General features: G+C 47.9%; 1 protein-coding gene and 1 non-coding gene across 2 annotated transcripts in view; both read left to right on the forward strand.

Moving 5' to 3' along the window:
* Positions 1–22,715, forward strand: part of LOC144179500 (gamma-aminobutyric acid receptor subunit pi-like) — a 95,570-nt gene that overhangs the window by 21,963 nt on the left and 50,892 nt on the right. Inside the window, exons 4-5 of the mRNA XM_077707880.1 lie at positions 4,954–5,021; positions 17,112–17,350. Of these exons, the coding sequence (XP_077564006.1) occupies positions 4,954–5,021; positions 17,112–17,350 (307 nt within the window). The remainder of the gene's footprint in view (positions 1–4,953; positions 5,022–17,111; positions 17,351–22,715) is intronic.
* On the forward strand, positions 4,595–4,666 carry Trnar-ccu (transfer RNA arginine (anticodon CCU)). The gene has a single exon. It is a non-coding gene; the product is annotated as a tRNA-Arg (tRNA).

Here is a 22,715-nt window from a genome sequence, read left to right on the forward strand (position 1 = left end):
CTCTTTGGTAGCCGAACAAGCTCGCGATGCCAGTCAAGCGATGATATTGTGGATAAACATGCGTTTATTGCTGCAACTCCGAGCGGCGTACAGCGACTCGTCCGCTACCGCCGAGAACTCTTTCACTGTCCCGCCGCCTCGGCCGCCGCGGCGCTTCTTCGGTTTCCCCAGCCGACGGTGTCGTGTTGTTTTAGCTGGCGCTACTATGCGAACGCCACCATATTACTGAGATTCATGCCATTATTCAGGTGGTTGGGCGCGCTATGTCCTTCGCAATGCAAGTCCTCGGCGTCGTTTTGGTCTGTGGTACTCACAAAGGCCGTAGCCAGGCGGGTGTGCCGGTGCCACAACACTTGCCAAAATTTTCTGAGCGCCGCATCCCTTCCTCTCCCTTCTTTTCGTCCTATGCTATTTGCACCCTCAATCAGAAAGCTATAATGTAAAAACAAATATACGAAGGGTGTCGGTTTATTATAGACAAAAAATGACTACAATTTTTGGGGGGAGCACGATCTGTTCCTTCGTATTTTTTTTTCTTTTCCAGCAGCGTATAACAAAGTTTAACAAACAGCCCCGGAAAAATATTTCTGACTACGCCGTTGCCGCTGACGATGACTTGGTCTCGCTGATACAGTGAGCTCAGTTTTCACCCTTTCTAGATTAAATACAACACAATCTTCGATGACACCGGCGCTCCTGATGTTATGTTACGTGGCTTCTTTTCTGGGTAGCCGGCCCTTTGTGCTGCTTTGTGAGAGAGGTTTGCAGTTCAACAGCCCGGCTTTTGCACTCAGGAAACTTGGCCGCCGCGTCTTCTGAGTGTTCAGTTGCGTAAAATACACACTCCACGCCTTCCGTGCATTCCCTTTTCTTAAGGTCCGCTTTGCCCCACTGGCTGAACGTTTGCTAACAGCCATTACTTTCCCCCGTGCCTGTTTCCCGAAACTCTTTCCCAATGTAATAATGAATCAGCTTTCTTGGGCTCTTCGACCACGCCTGGAAGTGGCTGCTCGTTCATGGCCTTATTCACCGATAGATTTTATGTGGCGCCTGTCAACGCTGTATCAGGCTAATGAAACTCCGGGTGCTGGACGGGAAAGAACAAAAGTCTATCGTGCGTTGGTTATTTATTCAGACTGTGGGCCAGGGGCAAGCGCTCAAGTGCTGAACGTGCGTACCAGTAACCGGTACAACCCCACACAGGGCACCTTGTGTATTTAAGGAGACGTTATTGGCGATACCGCGAACCCCGAGCCTCCACTCCTAACCAATAACCAAGGAGGTCTAAAAAACAAATTGGCTCCAATCCACGCTTTGAATGTGATTGGAAAGCGAACCTTTAAACAACACAGTAAAGGTTGGTTCGTTCTGCTTCTCTGTTTCGGTGCCTCGCCGATGATGTGGCGAGAGACAAAAGCCTTCTTGATGATCATCTGCGTTGGTGCCTGATGGTTGCGGCACTGATGAAACGACGACGAGAGTTGTTGAGGGTTTTTAAAACTGTATATATATATATATAAGATATATACAGAAGATTTACATACTGAGGATAGACCTAACAAAGTAAGAAATAAAGTGGGGTTCTTGGTCAGCTACAACTTTGTCCACGCGGCACCCCCGTCAGCGACGGACCCTTACCTAAGACTACCCAAGTGGTGAGATCCTCCCTAGCCGGACATGTGCATAGCACATTAAACCTTGAGGATTCGACCACGAGACCTCGTGTCTCGTTATTTTGATGGGTTGCTTAGGCTCCAACCCCGATACACAGGCCAATCAGTATCTCCTGGGGACCTGATTGAATGGATTACCAAGTCCGGGCCTCAACCGGGGTGGGCAACGCCCCCCGTAACCCTGAAAGGCTGGTCACTCTCTCTCTCTCTCTCTCTCACCGGAAAAACAGAGAAAAAGATCAAAAGCAAACAAAACAAATACAACAAACACTCAGAAACCCGCGGAGACACGTGCAAGCGGCAGGGAAAGCTGCTATGCACGTGGCCTGCGTCGCCAGTAACCACGCCTCGTCCAAGACCACAGCCACTCCGAACCAGCTGGGACCCATAACCGTCCGTCTTAACGAAATGCGGTGCGTCTTCCAAGATTGCCCGCCTTGACAGGCGATGCCCCGTTAATTGGACCGCGCGCCAGAATCAACACGTAGAGAACACAGGCGACGGCTGCCGCCGCACGCATCGCCTTTTCAGCATCCACCCCGGGCCGCTACCGGACACCCCCGCACGCCCTCACTGCGCGCGTTCACGGGCCAACAAAGGGAGAACTATCGCCATAAATCGTCAACTGTCTAACCACAGTTGACAGTTGACAGCTCCAAGCTCCCCCGTCTCCGGCGGTGCGACGGACCGAATGGCTTTACAACCGACCATTCCGCTAAACGTACACGCCGTGGGCCACAGAACCAGCTGCCGCCAAGTTCCCGAAATGCCATTCGAGTCGCCGGACTACCAAGGTTTTCCCACAGTCGCCCCACGCGCGCCGACCAAAACAGCGCGACAACGCTGTTGAGGCCCGATACATTGTGTCCTCACGCCGCGGCTTGGCCCAGAGGCCATTTGCTCTTAACAAGCTGGCTGCCATAAAGCCATTCATGCCTCATTCCTGGAACGCGCGCTCCCCCTGCGTCCCACACATTCGGCGTCGTTGGCCTCTGAAACCCTTACAGACGCCCACGTCAATTGCCCATGCGACATCACTTGAATTCACACACCTGGCTCTACAAAAAGTGAAACCAGAAATTCTGCCAGCCGTTACATGGAATTCGCGGGGGCGGCATCCCGAACGCAGCTTCGTCGGCCACGGCCTGGCTAGAGAGGCCGGCGGTAGTCGCTGCTGTAGCCCGGCATATGGCTTGGGAATGCGCAGCCCGGCCGTGCGTCAGCAGAAAGAAAACGAAGAGGGGCGTCATTCGAAGGGTGAGACAGCGGAACCTAGCCATTCTGGTGGGCTGGTTAGGGGCTACACCACCGCGCGACACAAACACCGACACAATTCGGCATGTGATTAAAGCTAGTTAGTTTAGTAAGTTTGAGAATAGCGGGAAAGCAGAGGGAACTTTTATAATCGCTATTTATCAGAACCAGTTGCTTATTTCGCCTTTTGTAATGTCTGCTAAAACACAACCGAATTGGTATTCACCAATAAACGAAGTCCCATTCGTGGCGAGCAGTGCGTAAAAAAGCATTGAAGGACTCTGGCTGTACTAAAACTCCCCGTCGGTGCCAACGTAGCGTGGCGCAAAAATTTAGCGTTTAACGTACGCAAAGGCACGAACCGCTATACTAAAACTCTGTATTAATACCAGAAAGCGCCAACGGTAAACAGGCCTCCAGCGTGTTGCACGGCACGAAAAAAGAACAAATACACCAAACACACCTTCCTTAGATTCGCTGTTCAAATGTCCCTAGAATCAGCGGCCAGGTCCCCAGAAGTTGGTGCATTCTTCGGGGTGAGAACTTTGGGAAGCGATGAGCCATGCGCGCCGTCGCCAGCCCTGGCATGGGTCACCGACCTCGAGCACAGGCGCGCTTGACGAGATCCTGCGTGTCCTAACTAGTTTGACGAGGGCGGGCTTTACCGCTATACCCAAGACCTGCACAGCTGTACACCAAACTTGCACACGCGTGCACAGGGTATAGGCGCGCTGAATCGTAACACCTGGGGAGGGCAATCTCGCCGGAGCTTCATATTAAAATGTGGTTTCTTCAGGCTAGTCAGTAGACTGAATAATCATGATTTCGCTTTTGGGGAGTTCGCTCGTGATGTGAATTTCAAGTGATGCGTTGTTAAGCAGTTGTTGGTTTGAGGTGGTTTAGTCATGCAGCTGTACCACGTCAGCATAACTGCAAGACAACTCTCAATTGTGAGAAACTAATATCGCCTGTTCTCGGCTCGCAGTTACAACCTGACAACGGCATCTTTTTCGTTCTGCCTTACTTCTAACACACACACACACACACACACACACACACACACACACACACACACACACACACACACACACACACACACACACACACACGCACACACGCACACACGCACACGCACACGCACACGCACACGCACACGCACACACACACGCACACGCACACGCACATACACACACACACACACACACACACACACTATTTTTCTTTTTTTATTAATTACGTGAGAAAGAAAGAAAGAAAAAGACGCGCCCAGAGTGGGGACCTGGGCGCGTAATTAATAAAAAAAATATTGTAATGTCACTAACGGTAAAGAAATAGTCTAACCATTCCCCTATGCCTTCTTTGGCGTTGTAGACTGCCGGCATTTCTTTCTGTATTTCCTAACGAGCCCCTCATTTCCAAAACCTATTATCATGTGAAAGCTTAGCGAGGGCCTCGGTTCCGGCAGCCTTGATGCCAAGGTTGCATAAGAGAGTTTCCCGCAAGTCACCCGCTTATGACAGGCTGTAAACGTTCGCGTCACGCCCCGGGGGTTGAAAAGAAGGTCCCCTTCTCCCCGTGTAGTCTGAGTGGCGCTGGCTACCACCCTCAAGCGTCAGATACAGTTGTAGTAAATATAAATACCCCAGAAAGTGAAGGAGAACACAGTCGCCCAGATAGCCGAGTTGGTAAGGCATTGGAGACCTAATCGAAAGGCGTGGGTTCGGTCCCCACTCTGGGCAAGTGTTTTTCTTTCTTTCTTTCTCACGTAATTAATAAAAAAAATATTGTAACGTCACTAACGGTAAAAAATAGTCTAACCATTCCCCTATGCCTTTTTTGGCGTTGTAGACTGCCGGCATTTCTTTCTGTATATATAACTTATATAACGTGATTTATAGGTTATATAACTTAATTTCATTGGCTCATTTGAAATTAATGAACGCATAGAGAAGCGTACTTTTTTGTGACGTACCGTTTTAAAGTGCCGCAGAATTCCGAGTAATTTTTCATTTTCTTCCCGCAACAGGAGAGCCAGCACAAGTTTACGTCGACATAAATTTGATGAACGTTGATCCACCTTCAGGATCAGAGTCTGTAAGATTCAAGATATTTTTATTCTTTGTATGTTCCATGATTCACAATGCACTGCTTGCTTCAGACGTTGGGAAAGTGCACTGATGATTGTGACCGCTGTGTTATGACATTACATTATTGTAAACCCACTAATATTCTCATAACAGGATGGGCACGCACATAGTGGCGCATATAAAACGATAGTAGGAAGCAATCTTTCGGCTCCGTCTACCGGCATGAATCACCACATGAACCGACATAGAGTAATGCATACGGTGCCAGAAAGCTGAAATTAGTCTTCCGGACTACTGCCCTACCTGAGCCATATTTTCCCGCACTTAGTACCTAAGAGGGAAGTTTTTTCAACAGCGTTTAGTTATCCAACCACTGATCCCTGAAACACATCGCTTGAACTGACGACTGGCTTCCATTAACCAAAAAAAGCGGAGAAGATACGCAAACACCAATGGGAGCGCACAAGAGCAGCAGCATAAGGCAGGCAGCCTGGACTACATTTGGTTTTCTGGTAGTCGCGTAGGCCGCGAATTTTCAACGAGACCCCATAGGGTGATTACGCTGTGGCCAGGTGATAAGCCGGGCCAGCATTATATAGGTGAACTATATATAGGTGAACTATATAATGCCGTAAAGGGGCCAGCAAACAAAATAAAAGTTTCTACTATTCAAAAGATTTGGTGTTTTAGAGTGCCTCCAACGCTTATGCGGAAGCCAACGATACTTTTTCACTGTGATATTAATCAGTTTACCTTAAAATCTCGATCCTCCCGCCAAATCGCCTGTTTTCGTGCCGTCATCAATGACGTAACAAGAACAAGAACAATGTAACGAGAATAATGAAACATTTCAAAAGCGCGATGCTACACAGATCTATAAAAGATCGCATATTTCTCAAGGGGAAAGCCTTACACGTCTCACGAAACGTGAAAAGTGACCGTAAGGGCTGGTGAAACCGAGTTAACGAAACCAAACTACCAAATGAAACCAAATTAAGGCCACTGTAAAAATAAAAGTAAAAATGCACATACAAATCTAATTGGGTTTCAATTGGATTTGAACTCGGGTGGCCAAGAGCCGCAGCCAACAGTGGTAACTACACCACTAACCCTGTATTGTGCCAGGATGGAACGCAAGGATGAAACGACGGGTTGTGTCTACGTACGACTGGTTGGAACATAATTAAATTCCTCTTTAGGCTGGACCAATAATTATCCGGATGGGTCACCGCAAAGACAATGCAGCAGTGAAGAAGTCTTCGATAATTGCTGAATTTTATATTCAAATCACTTATGAGACTTAAGTGGGCCACAAATTTTTGTTACTACTGGAATAATATAACTGCTGCATGGTGAATCACAAAACTCCCAGCCTAGTTTCCACTCTCAAAATCTGCTCAAGGTTTCACGTCGAGGCACTGATTTCAGAAAGCGCTTTCCTCACTGCCGATTGGTCGCATCCCAACAAATTTCCCCGGAGAAGCACAGGTTTTTTTCTTCATGTCATCCTTGTTGAAAAAAAAAAAAACGAAACAAACTTGTTTTTCTAAATGTTGTTGGAAATGGTCTGACTCGGATGGTCCTCCACACGCGGCTGCCGTGTAGACGGCGCCGGCGTGAGAAGCAGGTAAGAGACAAATGCAACCGACGCCAGCCCCCAAGGGAATTTATTACTACAACCACCCTAGCGCTCCCGTCTTAGGCCGTCGACGGGTCCCGCGTTGCTCGAGCGGCTGGAGTCGTTCGACTCTCGGCGCTATCGGTGGGCGATGGTCGGTCCGGGATGGAGCCTGGAGGGGACGTCCCGGGGCGCTACGCCGCCGCAGGCTGAGGTATTCCCGCTCATAGCGGGTGGCCGCCGCCGCCGCCGAAGCATCGAGCTCCTCGCTTCTAAGCGCGCCGGTGGCACCATCTCAGGAGGTGCAAGCGAACCCCCTATTGTTTTTGGGTCTCGTATCGCTGCCGGGTATCGAGTCGGGTTCGCGGGCTTCCATAATTCCCTCAGTGTGTTTTTAGAGGCGAAGCTCCTCTTGCTGGGCTCAAGTCCCGCGTCGCGCGGTCGCCGTGCCCACCAGTTCTCCAGGCGACCGCTGGAGCCGCAGCTGTGCAATAGTTCATACATGGAGAGTGTCCCTATTCGCACGCCCCGTGGGAAAATTTTTTTATTTTTAGTTCTCACACCGTGTAGGAATTTTTTTTTATTTTTAGTTCGCACACCGCGTCCCAACAAAAAATAAAAAATGTTCGCACGCCTTTGAGCCTTCGCCTGCTTCGCGAGTAGCGCGGCTTGCGCTGTCCTTTTGGAATCACTCTGGTCTCTGTTGGCACACCTCAAGCTTAGCATTGTCAAGCTGTCCGCATAGCTGTTGGCTAATCTGTGTTAGTGAGTAGCTGAATAGTTTGTTAGTTGAGGCAATAAATTTGATAAACACGTTGGTAAACATGTTGGAACCGTGGAGCCACAAGTCCAGTTGTTCTTGGTTGAATGCTTGCATTGTGTTTCGGGGAGTTAAGTGTTGAAGCTGACTTATCTCCGCCGTTTCCTTTTTATATTTTGTAATTCCGGTAGGCATTCTGATGTGGTTCCACCGGGAAAATCTCTACCCCTGTAGTTTTTCTCGGCTCTATCATATGCGACCGATGAGCAGTTCTCGGAGAACCATCGTGTTCAGCGGTTAAGTCGGTGCTGCTAATTCAAATATGCATATTTCTAGAAATAGAGTGCTTGATATTTCGTGTGAGTACAGCAGGCACGTGCAAGATACTGTGGTGAGGAAAAACAGTGGTACATATTGATTTTACATTCTGTGAGTGTTTTGTTTACCATATATATTTTAGAGACATGAAATGCCGGGCGGAAAGTTTTGCAGAACGTGAACTTCTTAACGTTTTAAAGCCACAATTCGGTAGGATTATATAGAAGAAACTTTGGATTGTGAAATATGTATCAAAATTTTGTGGTTTTGGTGTCAGCTTGCTGAATCCAAATATGTATTGTGTTAATAGGAAATATTTTTAGTAATGGAGGTTAGAATTTGGCAGGTTGTTTTCGCCAAGGAAGCACCGATCGATGTCGTCTCATTGCGTTCAATATGGTAGAATCAAATGGAGATAATGTATTAATGCACAGCTAATACTTTATGCACAGGACCATTAGATTTGTGGATATCTACAGAGGGATAGGGGAACTTGTAAACCAGCACGGGGGAGCGGACCTGCACACATTTTAGTGTAACCAGTATTAACTACACGGAAATAAATGGTATATTGTCTTTAGCAGCAGAGAGCAAACAGGTGCGCGACGTGTATTTTCTTTTTCCGTCTTTGTTGAAATGTTTGAAATTGAGGGGGGCAGGCGCACAGTTAAGTTTGATTTCTCTAGTGATCTTACCTAATTTGCATATATTGTAACTGCTTGGACTGCACTACAGCTCATTTTTTGTGCTACATGCACATTTGTGATGAGATGGTGAGGCAGCAAGTGCTGCAACAAATCCAGAGTAGTTACGACGTTAGGCCCAGTGTTGTTTGTACCCGATGCTGCCGGTCGCACAACCTTCCTTGTGTCTTCTAGGCGACACCATGGAAGGGCAGTGGCATAGGGTACCAGCAGCCAGATCTCATTGCTATGTCCTACCCAATGTCTACACCTGTCATTAGCGGTTGACCCAACTACCACGTGTCTATCCAACTAGTGAAGATTTGGCCCTTGCTCAAGCTTCACATTCATGATGATTCTTCCTTGACGACGTTGACCAGCTGCACTGCACTGTCACTATCTTGTCAACTAGGGCCAACTGCATCGCCCGAACTCTTCCATGCCTTACCTTCTCCTTCACCACAATGGGTGCGCCCAAATCTCACAAGGTTTCACCTTTCTATCGTTACATGCTTTTAGGTAGATAGCCCAATTACGTTTCTATTCCCTATGCCAAAGTTTGCACCTTGCACCTCCACATTCTTTCTAAAAAAACATTCAATTCTCAAAATTTTCTCTAATCGTCATTTTTTTTGCATTATGATTTCAAAAGATGGGTTTCAGCTTTAAAATAACTTAAAAAATGTGAAGAAAAAACAGCTGTAAAGTGCAACTCTGCCTCAATGCCTGCCGGACACCAAGCAAAAAGGGAGCAGTAGGTTTGCATTACTTATGCATAGCTACTCACAAGCATTACCCTGTGCATCATCATGATCATCGTCGGTCTTGTCATTGTCTGAAGCCATTGTGCAGTCACAAAGAAAGTGAGACTCACTCTCGGAGAGAAATTCGAGGTTTTAAGCAGACGTTGCTACCGGAAGTATTGCAAAAAAGCTGTTTTTTTAGAGACAATGCCACCACCATAATTCCTCATGTTTGACACCATTTTTGTTACATTTGCAAACAGGTTTTTTTTCCAAAGTTCTGAAGGGCCCTTGGTACTAGAACGGATTACTGACCCGTAAAATCCCCTTTGGTGCCGAGAAGCACAGCATTGACCGCAACGAGTGAGGCTCGAGATTAACTTTTATGACTTCATTAAAAGTTATTCCTGAGAACTGCTTCTAGTGACAGCTGCAAGATAGCTACAACAAGGGTTAGGTCACATGTGCTGCCTCACTGGGGGAAATTGGATGAGGCCCAGCCCACGTTGGTTACAGAGCAGCACCTCAGCGGATTCATCCACAGTGTGTCTTTAGTTTCTGCAGCTGAGACTTCGCGTTTAATGAGAACTTTATTAACCACTGCACATTACACCACTCAGGAAGCTAGCCCTGCGTTTCACACAGCACGATGTCGCCTACGGGGTCCAGTTCTGCAAGTGCCTTGCCATGGTGTAGCTGGTGAAGGGGGTAGAGCTGTTCCAGGATCCGGTCCACTGTGCCACGTCCCCAACGTCAAGCTGGACCAGAGGCTACTGCAGCTGAAGGCGGCAGTGTGGAAAGTAGGGAAAAGTGCTCCAAGTCCCATTGCTGAATGGATGGCCTACCAGCACACCGTGCTGCTGGAGATGCCATGCCCACTGGCTGACAGGGTGGAATGAGCTGGATCGCGCATTGGCTCGGAGGTTTACCCACACGTCGCAAGCTCTGGGGTACCTTCCAAGGTGTCCAGAGGCCTCAAAGCATCTGGAACCCACTGGAAGTGATGTGGTTGGCCCCAGTCATTTTGGACTGTTTGGGAGCAGCAATAAGTCTGTTTGGGAGAGAAAAAATAAGGGAGTTCTAGAAGCTAAATATTATTTCGAAGCAATAAAAACAACCCACAGGAACATTATATATACAGTCCAACCCACTTATAACATCATTGGACATAACTATGAAGTCACGGCACCATCAACTTTGCTATATGTTGTATGGTAAAATACACCGCTTAATAATTACACCTATTCTTATTATTGGTTATAACAATTGAGCCTGACGGTACGAGCCTATGTATATTATAGTATTTGGAGACTGTGGAAGATCATGGGTGCAATGTGTGTGTGTGTGCCCAGGCTGTAATCCATTTTGCCAACAATTACTCTGTTGCGATGCCGGATTTCAGCCTACCGAGTCAAGCAGTGATTTCACAATTATAGGGCACATCAATGGAACACCAGATATCAGGGCCTGAATTCTCTAAAATTATGGCTGTAATTTTTAAGTAATATGGCATCAATGTGCACGTATTCCTTGGTTAGGGAATCCTGTGGAGGAGCAGGAGAATCAGGGTGCATTGTTCTGCCTGTCGTTGTTCTGCCAGACGTACTGTGCGATTTCTACAATCTTCCACTCCCCTGCGGGACTGTCAACCACGGAACGCATGGATTTGTGCACCAATACCGCATCACTTCAAAATGACGACCATTATTTTAGAGAATCTTGTGTCAGTTCAGCCACAGTCAGAGGCAGATAGCTGCTTAACATAAATGCACCAAATGAAAAAATATCTCCTATTACCCGTTCAAAAACCAGAGGCCCCTGAACTCGGGCAACTGCAGCGTACAGTCAATCGTACTAAGGTTGTCACTCGATGCCCATAGCTTCTTCTCCCACACCACATTCCTCTATTGCTTCAATAGGCCTCCTGCGCTGGAGTTTTGGCGACATGCAGCACCCTAGCGGCCAATGCCACTGGGTAGTACAAAAGCAGACGACGCTCGCCGCCCTCCATGTGTTTTCAATTACAAGCCAAAGTGAAAGTTGGTTGTGGCGCCTTGTGGCGTGTTTAAATGACTGCATACTGTATGAAATAGCCCTTAAAGTAGTTGCAGAGGCTAAACAAAATAATATCAGCTAAAACAAGCCGATTTATCGGCTTTCTTATGAGCGAGCTGTCGCGGTGGTTGCGGCGTGGGAGAGTATCGCCAGGTGGGGTGGTTTAACTGTTTGACGACAGAGACAGTTTTTTCTTCTTGCGTGCGGTCGACAAAGGAAAGTTCACGAGTAGTATAAACACGGAACACTGCTCATCCTATGTCCTGAGGTAACTGTAAAAGGCTGCTTCAGCGGGAGCATGCAGGCGAACGCAAGAATTGCGCATCCGACTCAGCTGACACTGCTGGCCTGGCACGAGTGGAAATTTTGTTTCGTATTTTCGCAAACTAAATTAATCTTGCGTAACGTTTTACGCCGCACGATTTACGAATGGCAGGGTACATGTATACTAGCGAGTAGGTGGGGCAATAGCGCCAAATAAACAAATTAAGCGCTATTAAAGGACGCAAAACATGCACCAAATCACACGCCTGCTGCCTGCAGAGATGTGTACTTCTGTAACATCACATAACACTGCATAGCATAACACAGCCGCATGCATGGTGCGGGGCCCCGAATATTTACATACGATCATCACTGACTGTGTTGGTTTTCTAGTGCAGGGGTCGTCGAATCTGAACGCCGACACGCCAGTTTTGACTTCAAATGGAGTTAGACAGCGAGACAAGAACAGAGAATTGGCGTCCTCCAGTTGAATTGCCCCCCCTCCCCCATCTTCACACTTCTCCAGATTATCGTCAAATATTATGAGAAATTCGCACAATTTTTTCTCTTTGCATTCAAAGCCCCCCTCTTCCTCCCACCTGCTTTGCCTTCCAGCCCTCCGCCGTGTCGGCTGCATGGAACTCGGCCGTTGCTGACCCTCATTCTAGGTTATTAAGTGCGCACTGGGAGTGTATGCTGCAAGAGCGTAATTAAGTAAAGCGAGAGCAAACAACGAAAGCGAGCGGCCTCTTAGTTCGCCCGACCACTTTGTGTTACGGCCACTAATTTCGGAATCGCAAAACAGATTTCACGCTTCTGACGGTCGCGGCATTTTGTCACTGAGACACGCAACAAAACGGCAAGCTCACGCTGCACCATGTATTCGTAACGGCGACGCAAACGAGCACGGTTTAATGAAAGGGCGCGCATAGTGTGCAGGTACGCAAAAGAGCGGCGCATCGCAGCAGGCGAGCCTGCGGTTCGCCGTACTCGCTGGCTTTTTAAAGGGCGATCATCGCCAATTGCGTCACTCTTCTTGGCTGTTTTTGAGAAGTCTTTGTCACCTAGAGTATTAGTTTAAACTAGAAATTTCACTTAAAATTTCACTTCGTACGACCATCGATCGGTGAACCTGCGAGTAGCAGACGCCGTCACGGTCCCGGCACTTTCGTCGGCGCTGTAAACGTGTTTAGCGCTGCAAAGCTTTTTCCCCTAATGCCAAGTTGATCGCTGAAATAGATCGGACGCGTCGAGGATGAGCTGGTGACCACGTCGCAAAATAATCGGGTGCGTCGAGCTCATTTTGCTTCTGTCAACAGGGATCCTATGGGACCCGCGCAGCTTTGTACTACCCGGAAGTTCTGCCCGGAAGCCGCCTGCGCAGCGCCCCTTGGGCAGCGCAGGAGGCCTATAACAGGATGGCAAGTTGGGCGAGTTGGTGTTGATTCATCGGGGAAATTGGCGCGGAAAGACGTTGACTAAGAAGAGAAACACACAGGACGACGCGCTACTAGCAACTGGCAACATTTATTAAGAAACAGAAATATATGACCAACCGAAATAATTCAACTGATTAAGACTTATACAGACATTATCAATAAACATTACCCCGGACATAAAAAATACAATCCACAATCTGCTATCACCGCATGTGTCGTCCGAGAAACGCCAACTCTGCTTCTTGCAGACTGACTGAAGAAAGACTCACGCACCTCGACCCCTCCCGGCTGATATTCCAAGCTTCTATTACCTCCCTTTGTGTCCTGCCCCTGTGTCTAAACAACAGGGTTTTTTTTTCGAAAATGGGATAGTTTTCATGGCTCAGTAACCTAGTCGCGCCACGGGTGAGACTTGGAACTGTGCATAAAGCAAGTTTTCACACCCAATATTAGCTGCGCAAAAAATTTAACATTTCGTTAAATAACTGCAGACTAATCACTGTTGAAAGGACTGTCATGAGCGGGAAAGCTGCACGCAAAATTTTTAAAGGTAGTTTGGAGCGCTAGGTTGAACTCGGATGGATTCGAATCTTCACAAGTTTTCCTTTAGTGTGTGCATGCCCGTGGATAGCGTTTTGTACTACCTTTACCTAATGCCCGCTTTACAATTCACGTAGTTAGAGCAGTCGGTCTTGATTTTTACACAACTGGCCAAACCGCTATTTCTCACTGAAGCTAAGCTGACGTAGCCACCGCAAGAGTTACGTCCAATCATCTGTTTTTATTAATTACAGTGGTTAAGGCTAGTCAGTGAATGGAAGCGGTTTGGTCAGTTGGGTAAAATCATGACAGACAGCTCTTGCTTTGTATTGTGAAATGGGCTTAGGGTAGCAGCTTGGAGTTCCACCCGGATTAAGCCAGAGCTAGTCCAATCATCAGTGATAACAATGATTAATAATTAACAGGGACTCTGGCTAGTCATTGAGGAGACGCATTTTGGCAGTTTGAGTGAATATCAAGAAAAACTGCTGTTGCTGCATGTTTCGAAGCGGGCATGGGGTAGCGGTTTGGAGTTCCGTTTGGACTGAGCTAGAGTTAGTCCAATCATTTTTACAGTTGAACCTCATTATAATGAACACTGATATAGCAAATTATCGGCTATAACGAACTAAATACAAACTTTGGTTGGACACGCATCATTTCAGTGCCGGAAAGTGGAACTGCAAGAGCTGCACGCGAAATCGGCATTAATGAAGAAAAAACTCCCGACGCCCAAAACTGTAGAAGTAGAAAAGGTCCTTTTGTGCGCGGTCACTGCGGAAATCTTTATCCTGTTCGGTGCTATGTAAAGCTACCATACAAAAATCACGTCCTTCTTCAAATAAATAATAATGCAGGCCTGTTCTGTCAAATGAACTTTGCCCAGTTGTAATTTCACGTACTCATGTTTGGGTCCATTTAGTTTGAAATGCCACAAGGAGACAGCTAAGGATAACTCGTTTACAGTAAGTTCAAAGCCTAAAATAATGCGTTTTTGTGGCTAGGATTTTTCCCCTAGCGAGATTGCCGATTCGTTAGTGCCAAGTTTTACCTCTACCAAACAACGTCTATCGGGTACAACAAACTAATTTACTGCCACGAAACTACTTTGTTATAATGAGGTGCGACTGTAATTATTAGTATTGAATAATAATTAGCAGTGATTATGGCTTGTCAGTGCGCCGAAAGGGCTTGGCCGGTTGAGTAAAGGGCTTGGCCAGTTGAGACTGCTCCCACCATGAGTTGCGTTTCTCCTAGACAGAACTTTACTAACAGCTGGCGTTCTGTCTGGACAGAACTGTATGGAAAGTATCGAACTGTACAAGATGATCACGTTGCATTAGAACAATTATGACCAGGCCCGTGTCTCAAGTGGCTTAAAGCTCTTGGATCAGCTCGCTGAGGTGGCAAACAATTAGTGGTTGATAATCGAAGAGGTCGAGAGCAGTCCAGTGCGCCAACACAAATTTAAAAAAATTTTCCGATACTTCCGGCGTATTGCTAAGAAATTTTTCCGGTACATCCGAGTACCTTTGGATACACCAAAAATTAAAAGGAGTGATAATAGAGAACGCTAATCAGTACAAACAGCATTCAGTGCTGTGCTCATGCGCATATTTGCGGAGCAGCCCGCAGGTACAGTTTTGAGAGGAGAGGAGAAGGGCGCTTGTCTAAGGTCCCATCCTGCAGAGCTATCAAAAAGTCTGTTTTTACGCAATTCTACAGTTATAATACTGCCAAGGATCCCCAGGTGGTCAAAATTAATCCGGAGCCCTCCACTACGGCGCGCCTCATCGCCTGCGTTGCGTCGGCGCGTTAAACCCCACAATCAATCAATCAATCAATTATAATACTGCCGTCTAATGAGAAATATACAGGGTGTTCAAGTATACAGTTTATATGTTGCAACACCCTGCAACGTACATGAAAAGGTTGCAGCACACACGAAAAAAAAAAAACGTTTTCAGCAAAACCACTCCCATTATTTACAAATTTTGCACTAATGTCACATTTCAATAATATATGCTGTTGGGCTAAATGGTGCATATCGCCTGATAAAAAACACGACACACAAACAATAACATTTCAGATCACAGCCACAAAGCGATCACATTTCAGATTAGTTAGGAAACAGGCCAGGCAACAGAACCACTTGGTTACTTCGTGGCGCCGAAAAGGCACTTTTGAAAGTGCAACCAGGATGATGTAGGCCAGACATCAGTATGCTCGAAACGCTCGAAAGTGGCCATTTTAAGTTGTTTTTCCACTTCCTTTTTTTTACTGTCTCACTTGCCTCCAATGCCAATGACAGCATTTTTAGGAGGCGTTGACATAACTTGCGTAGCAGCCGATTTGCCACCGCATAAAGCTGGCACATGCGCGGAGAAAACGACACTCCCTGGGCACGTAACACGAACGCACACTTGAGACGACGGAAATCTTCGCGGAACAACAAACATCGGTACCGTTCGTCGTCGTCACAAATTCACCCGCCACACTGAGACAGGTGTCTGAGCACTGATTGAATGTACCACAAGTAGCGTTGCAATACAGTCACAAAGGCGCCGATAGAATTACCTAATAATACTTACACGTTGAGGGCCAACTACAAATAATTCTTCTTTTAATTCCTCTCTGTAGCACCTGTAGCAGCACAAACACGAGGCCTCCCACATTTCCACAGAGTCGTCTCACAGAACAGGGAGAGTCGTCTGCTGGACGGCTGGCTGAACAGTGAACTGGCTGGACGTGTATTCCTCCTCTCCCTTTCAGCTGCGTGCGAACTAGAAATAAAAACTGTTGGCACTCGGCATCCGAACTAAAAATAAAAATTGTTCCCACGGGACGTGCGAATAGGGACACCCCATACATTGAGGAAAGCAACCTTTTCTTTCCTTCATGAGTTCATAGGTCGCCGGCTAGATGGCCGGCGCGTCACAAGCTACTCATCATGAACACCTTAGAAGCGAAGGCAGCGGCGCGGAGAGCTCGCGACGCGGCTGCAATGCGGGGCCGCCACCAAGACCTCGCGGTGAGAGCTCGCGAGGCGGAAGAAAGACGCCAGCATCGGCAGCAATCCCAAGCCAGCACCAGCATCAATCCGGAGGCGGCGGCAGCGGCGAGGGCTCGCGCAGCCGAAGCAAAGCGGGCTTGTCGACAAGCGGATCCCGAAGTGAGAAGAAAGAAACTTCATTAAGCAAATCTGTTAGCTCTATTTCTTGAATCATAATGCACCCGACGAAGTGAGAGCCCGCGCAGCAAAGGCGGCACGCAAGCGGCGGGAAGAGAACCTCGAATCGGAGCGGGCGCTGGATAATTTCATCGATATGTAAATAATAAATATCCTGTATATAAGTGTGTATACAGTCACCCCTATAACAACGTGTCGAGTCTTTATATGATGTGTGGGCGAATGTTTCACGGTTTTGCCGATAAGCATTGGAGCATCACCCCACTCATAATCATTCACTTCGTGGAGATGGCGGGATATTTTTTGTTTTTGTTTTCAACCGCTCAAACCTTCAGTTGTCGCAGGGACGGCGCGCGTGGTCAGCGAAGATGCCGCCGCAGAGTGCTAGGGCGTCCGTGCGCATATACGTGGGTACGCTTAGCCTGAGGACGTGTATACTCAGTCCGGTGCTAACCAATACCAGCCGCGTTTCTCCTCCGTACTGCAGGAGTTCGGCCTGCTGGCGCTGGTGCGTCTCTCGTGGCGCGACCGGCGGCTGAACCTGACCTTTTTCAGCAAGAACAACTTCCTGGCGCTTCCCGCCTACCTGGAGGAAGAGATATGGTCCCCGCGCCTCGCCTTCCTCGACGCCCACAAGGTGGACCTCCTGCCGGCCACGGACGGCGACCACGCCTCTTCGCGCATCACCAACGTTTTCGAAGACGGCACGCTGGCCGCCACACGCAGGCAGGTGCATGGCGGCTTCGCGCAACGAGCGCTTCTTAGCCAACCATGCGGTTTTTTGGTTTTGACGCTTGCGAGAAAAACACTACCCTTATAAACATGCTGGCTGGTGATATGCAAGCTCAGACTCAAAATATTCATTTAAATTCAAATTTAAACTTTTAAAGACTGAAAATAACTTGAGCAGATATTGTATAAACATACAGAACAGTGAGCCGCTTGCGTTCGGTTATCGATTTGGGACGATATAATTTCGAAATACCGTCGCAAATGCATTCCCACAGTAGTGTCCTTGTGTTGGTAAAATGCGAACATCCCGATTCAGCTGTGTGCGCTGTGAGGGGAGGGCAGAGCAAGCGGGAAGTCAGAAATGCATCTTTAAGCATCTACCACTTGCCGAATACAATGTAATCTCGATAATTGTAACTTCAATAATTATATTTTATGTATTTATGATTTTATTGTAGCTTGACGATTTGGTCCGTCCAAGTGTTCGTATGAGCCTATGTATTGAAAAGCCCGTTAATTCGAACGCGGGGAACTACGCGCCACCGCGCCGGAAGCTCGGGCCCTACCGCACGGCCAGGGAAACGGCCATGATGCCTATACACGAGGCTATGGCACCTCCGGAAAGGAGAGAAAAACAGAAGGAAAAGTTTGCTTCGGTAAAAGCTATCTAAAACTCCCCTAGCGGACGTTTTGGAAGGAGTTTCTTTGCGGACTACGTAGATGTTGAGAAGAGTTCCGCGGGGCGTACTGACAGATATCATTTCTTGATCAAAAGCTTAGAACCTGTCGCTGCCAGCGACCACGAAGAGGTGGCGGACGAAGTTCCCCTGCGGCCATCGCTTTGAAAGATGGAATGCTACGCGTCTCTTCTTCAGTTTTGGATTACGCGGAAATGAGGCCTTCCGCTACATTAGCTCGTCAGCGAACAAAGTTCTAGCTTTCACCTGCAAGCATAAACGGATGGTTTAAATCGCGCTCTTTTTGAAGCACTCAATTTCTGATAAGGTCTACTGCTCCACAGTCGTGTTGTAGGGCTTTTGTCCTTCACTTTCGTTAGTTACAACTTTCACTAATTCGAAGTGATTGGCGTTCCCTTCAAGTTCATATTAACGAGCTTGTACATGATTTTACTGGGACTTCAGTGCGTGGTACACGCGTTCTTTTCATGCCCGAATTTTCAAGGACGTCATGACATCGACGCCTCCGTGAAGAAACTAGTCTGTGGCTACGAAATGTGCTTGAAGGAGTGGAAATCCGAAGGTCGGACCATGTTTCTTCATTGCGTCTTCAATTCTGGCTCGTGATTTCTACTGATTAACCTTGCACCGTCGACAGTGATCCTCCCCGAGTACATGTCAGCTCACTTGGAGTCTCGAAAACGAGGCTTTTCCTCCGTCCGCACTGCCAATGCACGTCACTGCAGTTTGCGCCGCGAGGTGCGGCTGCGGCCCGCCTCTACGGAGAAGAGTGCCAAGGGAGGGCGCAAGGGCGGGGAACGCTGGGGAAGGAATGGAGGCGAAGCGGGCGACGGAGTGCACGTCCCGCTTAACATGGCCGCGCAACACAAAGCAGAAGTTCGTTTTATTCGAAATATTTGTGTTATGTAGTGCCCCCAGCGGTTGTACGGCAACAAAATATGCTTTACTCAGTGATAAATGAATCAATTTAAGTTTACATTTTCATTCTCCATCCAAATCACGTGTTTCGTGGCATCTGCGATTACGTAACAAAATCGGGTCTTTAAGCGAAAGTTAGTGCACTGTTTTCTCTGCAGCGTACTGCGGAGCGCCTTTCTTACCGTTAGTCCCCCTAGACGGCGCCACCACGCTGCACAGGGCGGCTCTCTGCCTTTGCTTTCGTTCTGAGCGTACTTGTACCTGACTTGTTTTTTGTTAAACCTCAGCAGTCATTCAGGCATTGTGGAATCAGGGTGTAGACGAACATTAGGTAAGAATACTAGAGGATATCTAGAATGGGTTCACAGCTAGCATAGTTCTTCATAAGGAGAGCAGTAAAATACCTGTAAGTAAGGGCGTCAGACAAGGAGGCACAACCTCTCCAATGTTATTCACAGCATGTCTACAACAGGTATTCAGGACATTGGATTAGGAACAGGTGGGCGTAAGGGTTATAGAGAGTACCGAAGTAACCTCAGATTTGCTGATGACGTTGCCTTGCTATATATTTCAGGGGACGAATTGCAAAGCATGCTTACCGCACCGGACAAGCAGAGTAGAATCGTGGGACTGAAAATTAATATGCAGAAAACTAAAGTAATGCTTAATAACATCGGGAGAGCGCAGCAGTTTGAGATAGGTGGCGAGGCATTGGAAGTGGTAAGCGATAATATCTACTTATACGAAGTGTTGATCCTGGATCCCAACCATGAGACAGAGATAATAGACCGATCTTACCAGGCGATCTGCGCATGCGCCAGTTTCCGGAAGCGGCGCTGCTGCCATCTCAGTTGGAGTACTCTGTGCATTGCTGGTTCGGCCCGTTGGCTAGCTGCGTGTGTTGCTATGTACCAACGTTTTGCCGGATCGTCGCCGTTTGCGACGGCTGAAAACGGTGGAACGCCGTGTCCGGAGCTCCAAAGTAAGTATTGCATTTGTGTTTTCCCGGAATTTTAGCGTTGGTAAAGAAAAAAAAAGGCCGGCAGTGCAAGCACGCGACCGCATCGCGTCGTGGTTAGTTGATGCACTTGCGTCGCTTCGCATTGTTCTTACTGATATTTTCTAAATCATTATTAATTTTTTACAACGTGAAATAATGTTCCTGTCGTCGTAAGAGCAAAATCTGTTTCAGTGACCAAGCGCACGCAAGCGCAAAGCTGATGTGCGGAAAGCAAGTTGGCCAAACTGACCCTGAGCTCTCCACACCTTGCGAAGCTGCGCAACGAACGGGAAGAAACGTAATCGGCGGTGTTGGTTTTTGTTTTGTAAGAATACTCGCACGGATTCACGGAGGAATGAAGCGAGCCAGGCGCTGAATGATTGTCTGCAATGTGTGCGGCCTGCAGTCAGAAGTGAAGTCTTATACCGAACAGCGTTGCTATTTTGAAACATTGCGTTCGTTTATAAGATTTGTAAAACACTGCTGAGGCCGCCTTTGGCATTGGTTTCGTTACGATAACATTGTCTGCGCGTATTACCCGCCGTGCTTCTCTAGCGTGGGTCTCATGCACCGACGAAATTATGGTGAAAGGAGTCTGTAATATGCCTTGCGACATTACGATGGTTCCGAGCTGCTGCGCATTCGCTTAGTTAACGCACGCGTTTCCTACTCGGTTTCGTAGGCTGTGTACCTGTGACAGATTGCGTGCAAATATTAAAGGTTTCGTGCGATTGTAGTGTTGCCATCTGATGTATCTAGGTTTATGTAAAAGATGTTGCATTGTGTTTTAGAACGTGGTCTTAGGGATCTAGAACGCAGCAATCACAACAGCAGTGACTTGTTAAAGGAACCCAGAAAAGCTTTGTGAAGGTGGCAATCAAATGCATTCAGGGGGTAGAACACACATAGGGGGGGGGGAGGAAGGGGGGGGACACATAACGTCAGGGCAAGTCCAGACCATTTTTGCGATTTTCTTCCGCGGGTGGCGCTGTTGAACGGCGCCAGCAGCGCCACCTGTCCCACGTTCGGGCCCCTATTAGCGCTGTGCGGGAACTCCAGCACAACATGGGTCCGACCTGACGTATTAAATTTGCAGTTATCGTTTGGCCGTTGTATGCGAAAACAAATCCACGTCATTTCTTTCTTGCGTAGCGTCTTTTTTCTCTTGCTATCTTAAAAACCAACCCCACCAGCGTTCCCAACTAAATGAACGCGGATGCTGCAGGTGACATACGCAGATTCTGCCTGAAATGTACCTGCAGTTTCCTTTGCGCTAAATAACGGGGAGATGTATGACCAGCGCTAGCGGTTCGCGAGGTTCGAATGGTCATGACTATTTAAACCACGTGATTTTCGACGCCTCAGCGTGACTCCCTGACGGCAGTGCAGAAGTCTCTACTTGGGTATGTTATCTCGCGGCGCCGCCTGATTCCGACAGTCGCATCGACCGTTAGCGAGTTAAGACGACCAGGCGAGCCCGTAATGTGCTCTGCACCTAAAAGAGGACTGGGTGCATAGGGCCTGATGGTAATGGTCTTACCATGTAGGCGAACATATGCGTGAGAGAGTGAGCGGTCAGGTCTCCCCCGGTCTCCCCCGGTCAGGTCTCTCTAATGCCATCTAGCATTAGGAAGACCTTACCGGGGGAGGGGGGTGAGGGAAGCTTGGACTGTTCGCACCTGGCAATGACATGCTTCACCCCAGTAGGGCGCCCCAAAACAAATGTGGATTGAGGATTTTCCATGTACGCCAGCGTCTCAATCAAACCACGGTGCCGCATTGAGGGCTGCCACCGTGTGTTTCTGGGGACCAGGGTACTTGGATGGTCATTTGCAGTGATCCACCAATGGTATACCACAAAGAGTGCTTAAATGTCTTCCAATCTTTTTGCGTGCAGTTGAGATGTTTAACATGCATTTTAACAAACAAATTAAGATCAGCCAATATTTTTTTATCATAGTTTCATAATTCTCAGTGTTTTTATTATCATTTCATGAATCTCATTTTTTTTTTGCGCGGGAACACGAAACATTGTGAACCGTTGCGAACCGAATCATTTTTTTTTTCGTTCCGAAGCTGAACCGGAGCGTAAATTTTTTTGATGGTAAGAAACAGAAACCGGAACGAAAGAAATTTCGTTCCGGCAGCCTGCTGGAGCGGAACTCCGTCGTCGGACCGGGACGCAAGTAGTGCCCTGATGCTCCGGAGGTCTTCGCGTAACGATTGATGATGAACCCAGGAACGGGCGATGCCCTGAGCAAGGTCAGGGGCAGAAAAAAGTTTAGCTCGACGTGTTAAAGCTGACAAAGGCGGCGCCCCCTCATACTGTAGGCATTGCGCTCACCCAGCCAGCACCACCGGGCCGTTGCAATCTATGCTAAGCCAGCCGGTCAGCACCTCAACACTCTAAACAATGGCATCCAGTCCTACATTTACCCGTTTGTTTCGCGTGTACTAGCTCCTGACATCGCTATACATGGGGGCACTGGTATTACCTACGTTTCCAATGGTCAGTGCGGCTGTCTGCTTTTGTAGTTCGTCTGCATTGACTTTTCGTTTTCTTCCAGGGTGTTTAAAAGGAATTGTTGAAGCTTAGCTAAGTCGCTATATGGTAATGGTGGTGATGTTGGCGAAGCTCATATCCCAGCCCACCTCACCTATGTGAGTGTTGGGTTGTTGACTTTGTGGAAGGGGTGCTCGGGTCCGCACGCAGGACCCTTTGCACCCCGTCCCTGCAGGTGGA

This window comes from Haemaphysalis longicornis, unplaced genomic scaffold (genome assembly GCF_048455015.1).
Source record: "Haemaphysalis longicornis isolate Haplotype H1 unplaced genomic scaffold, Haemaphysalis longicornis Haplotype H1 scaffold_4, whole genome shotgun sequence".
In the NCBI taxonomy this organism is placed as follows: Eukaryota; Metazoa; Arthropoda; class Arachnida; order Ixodida; family Ixodidae; genus Haemaphysalis; species Haemaphysalis longicornis.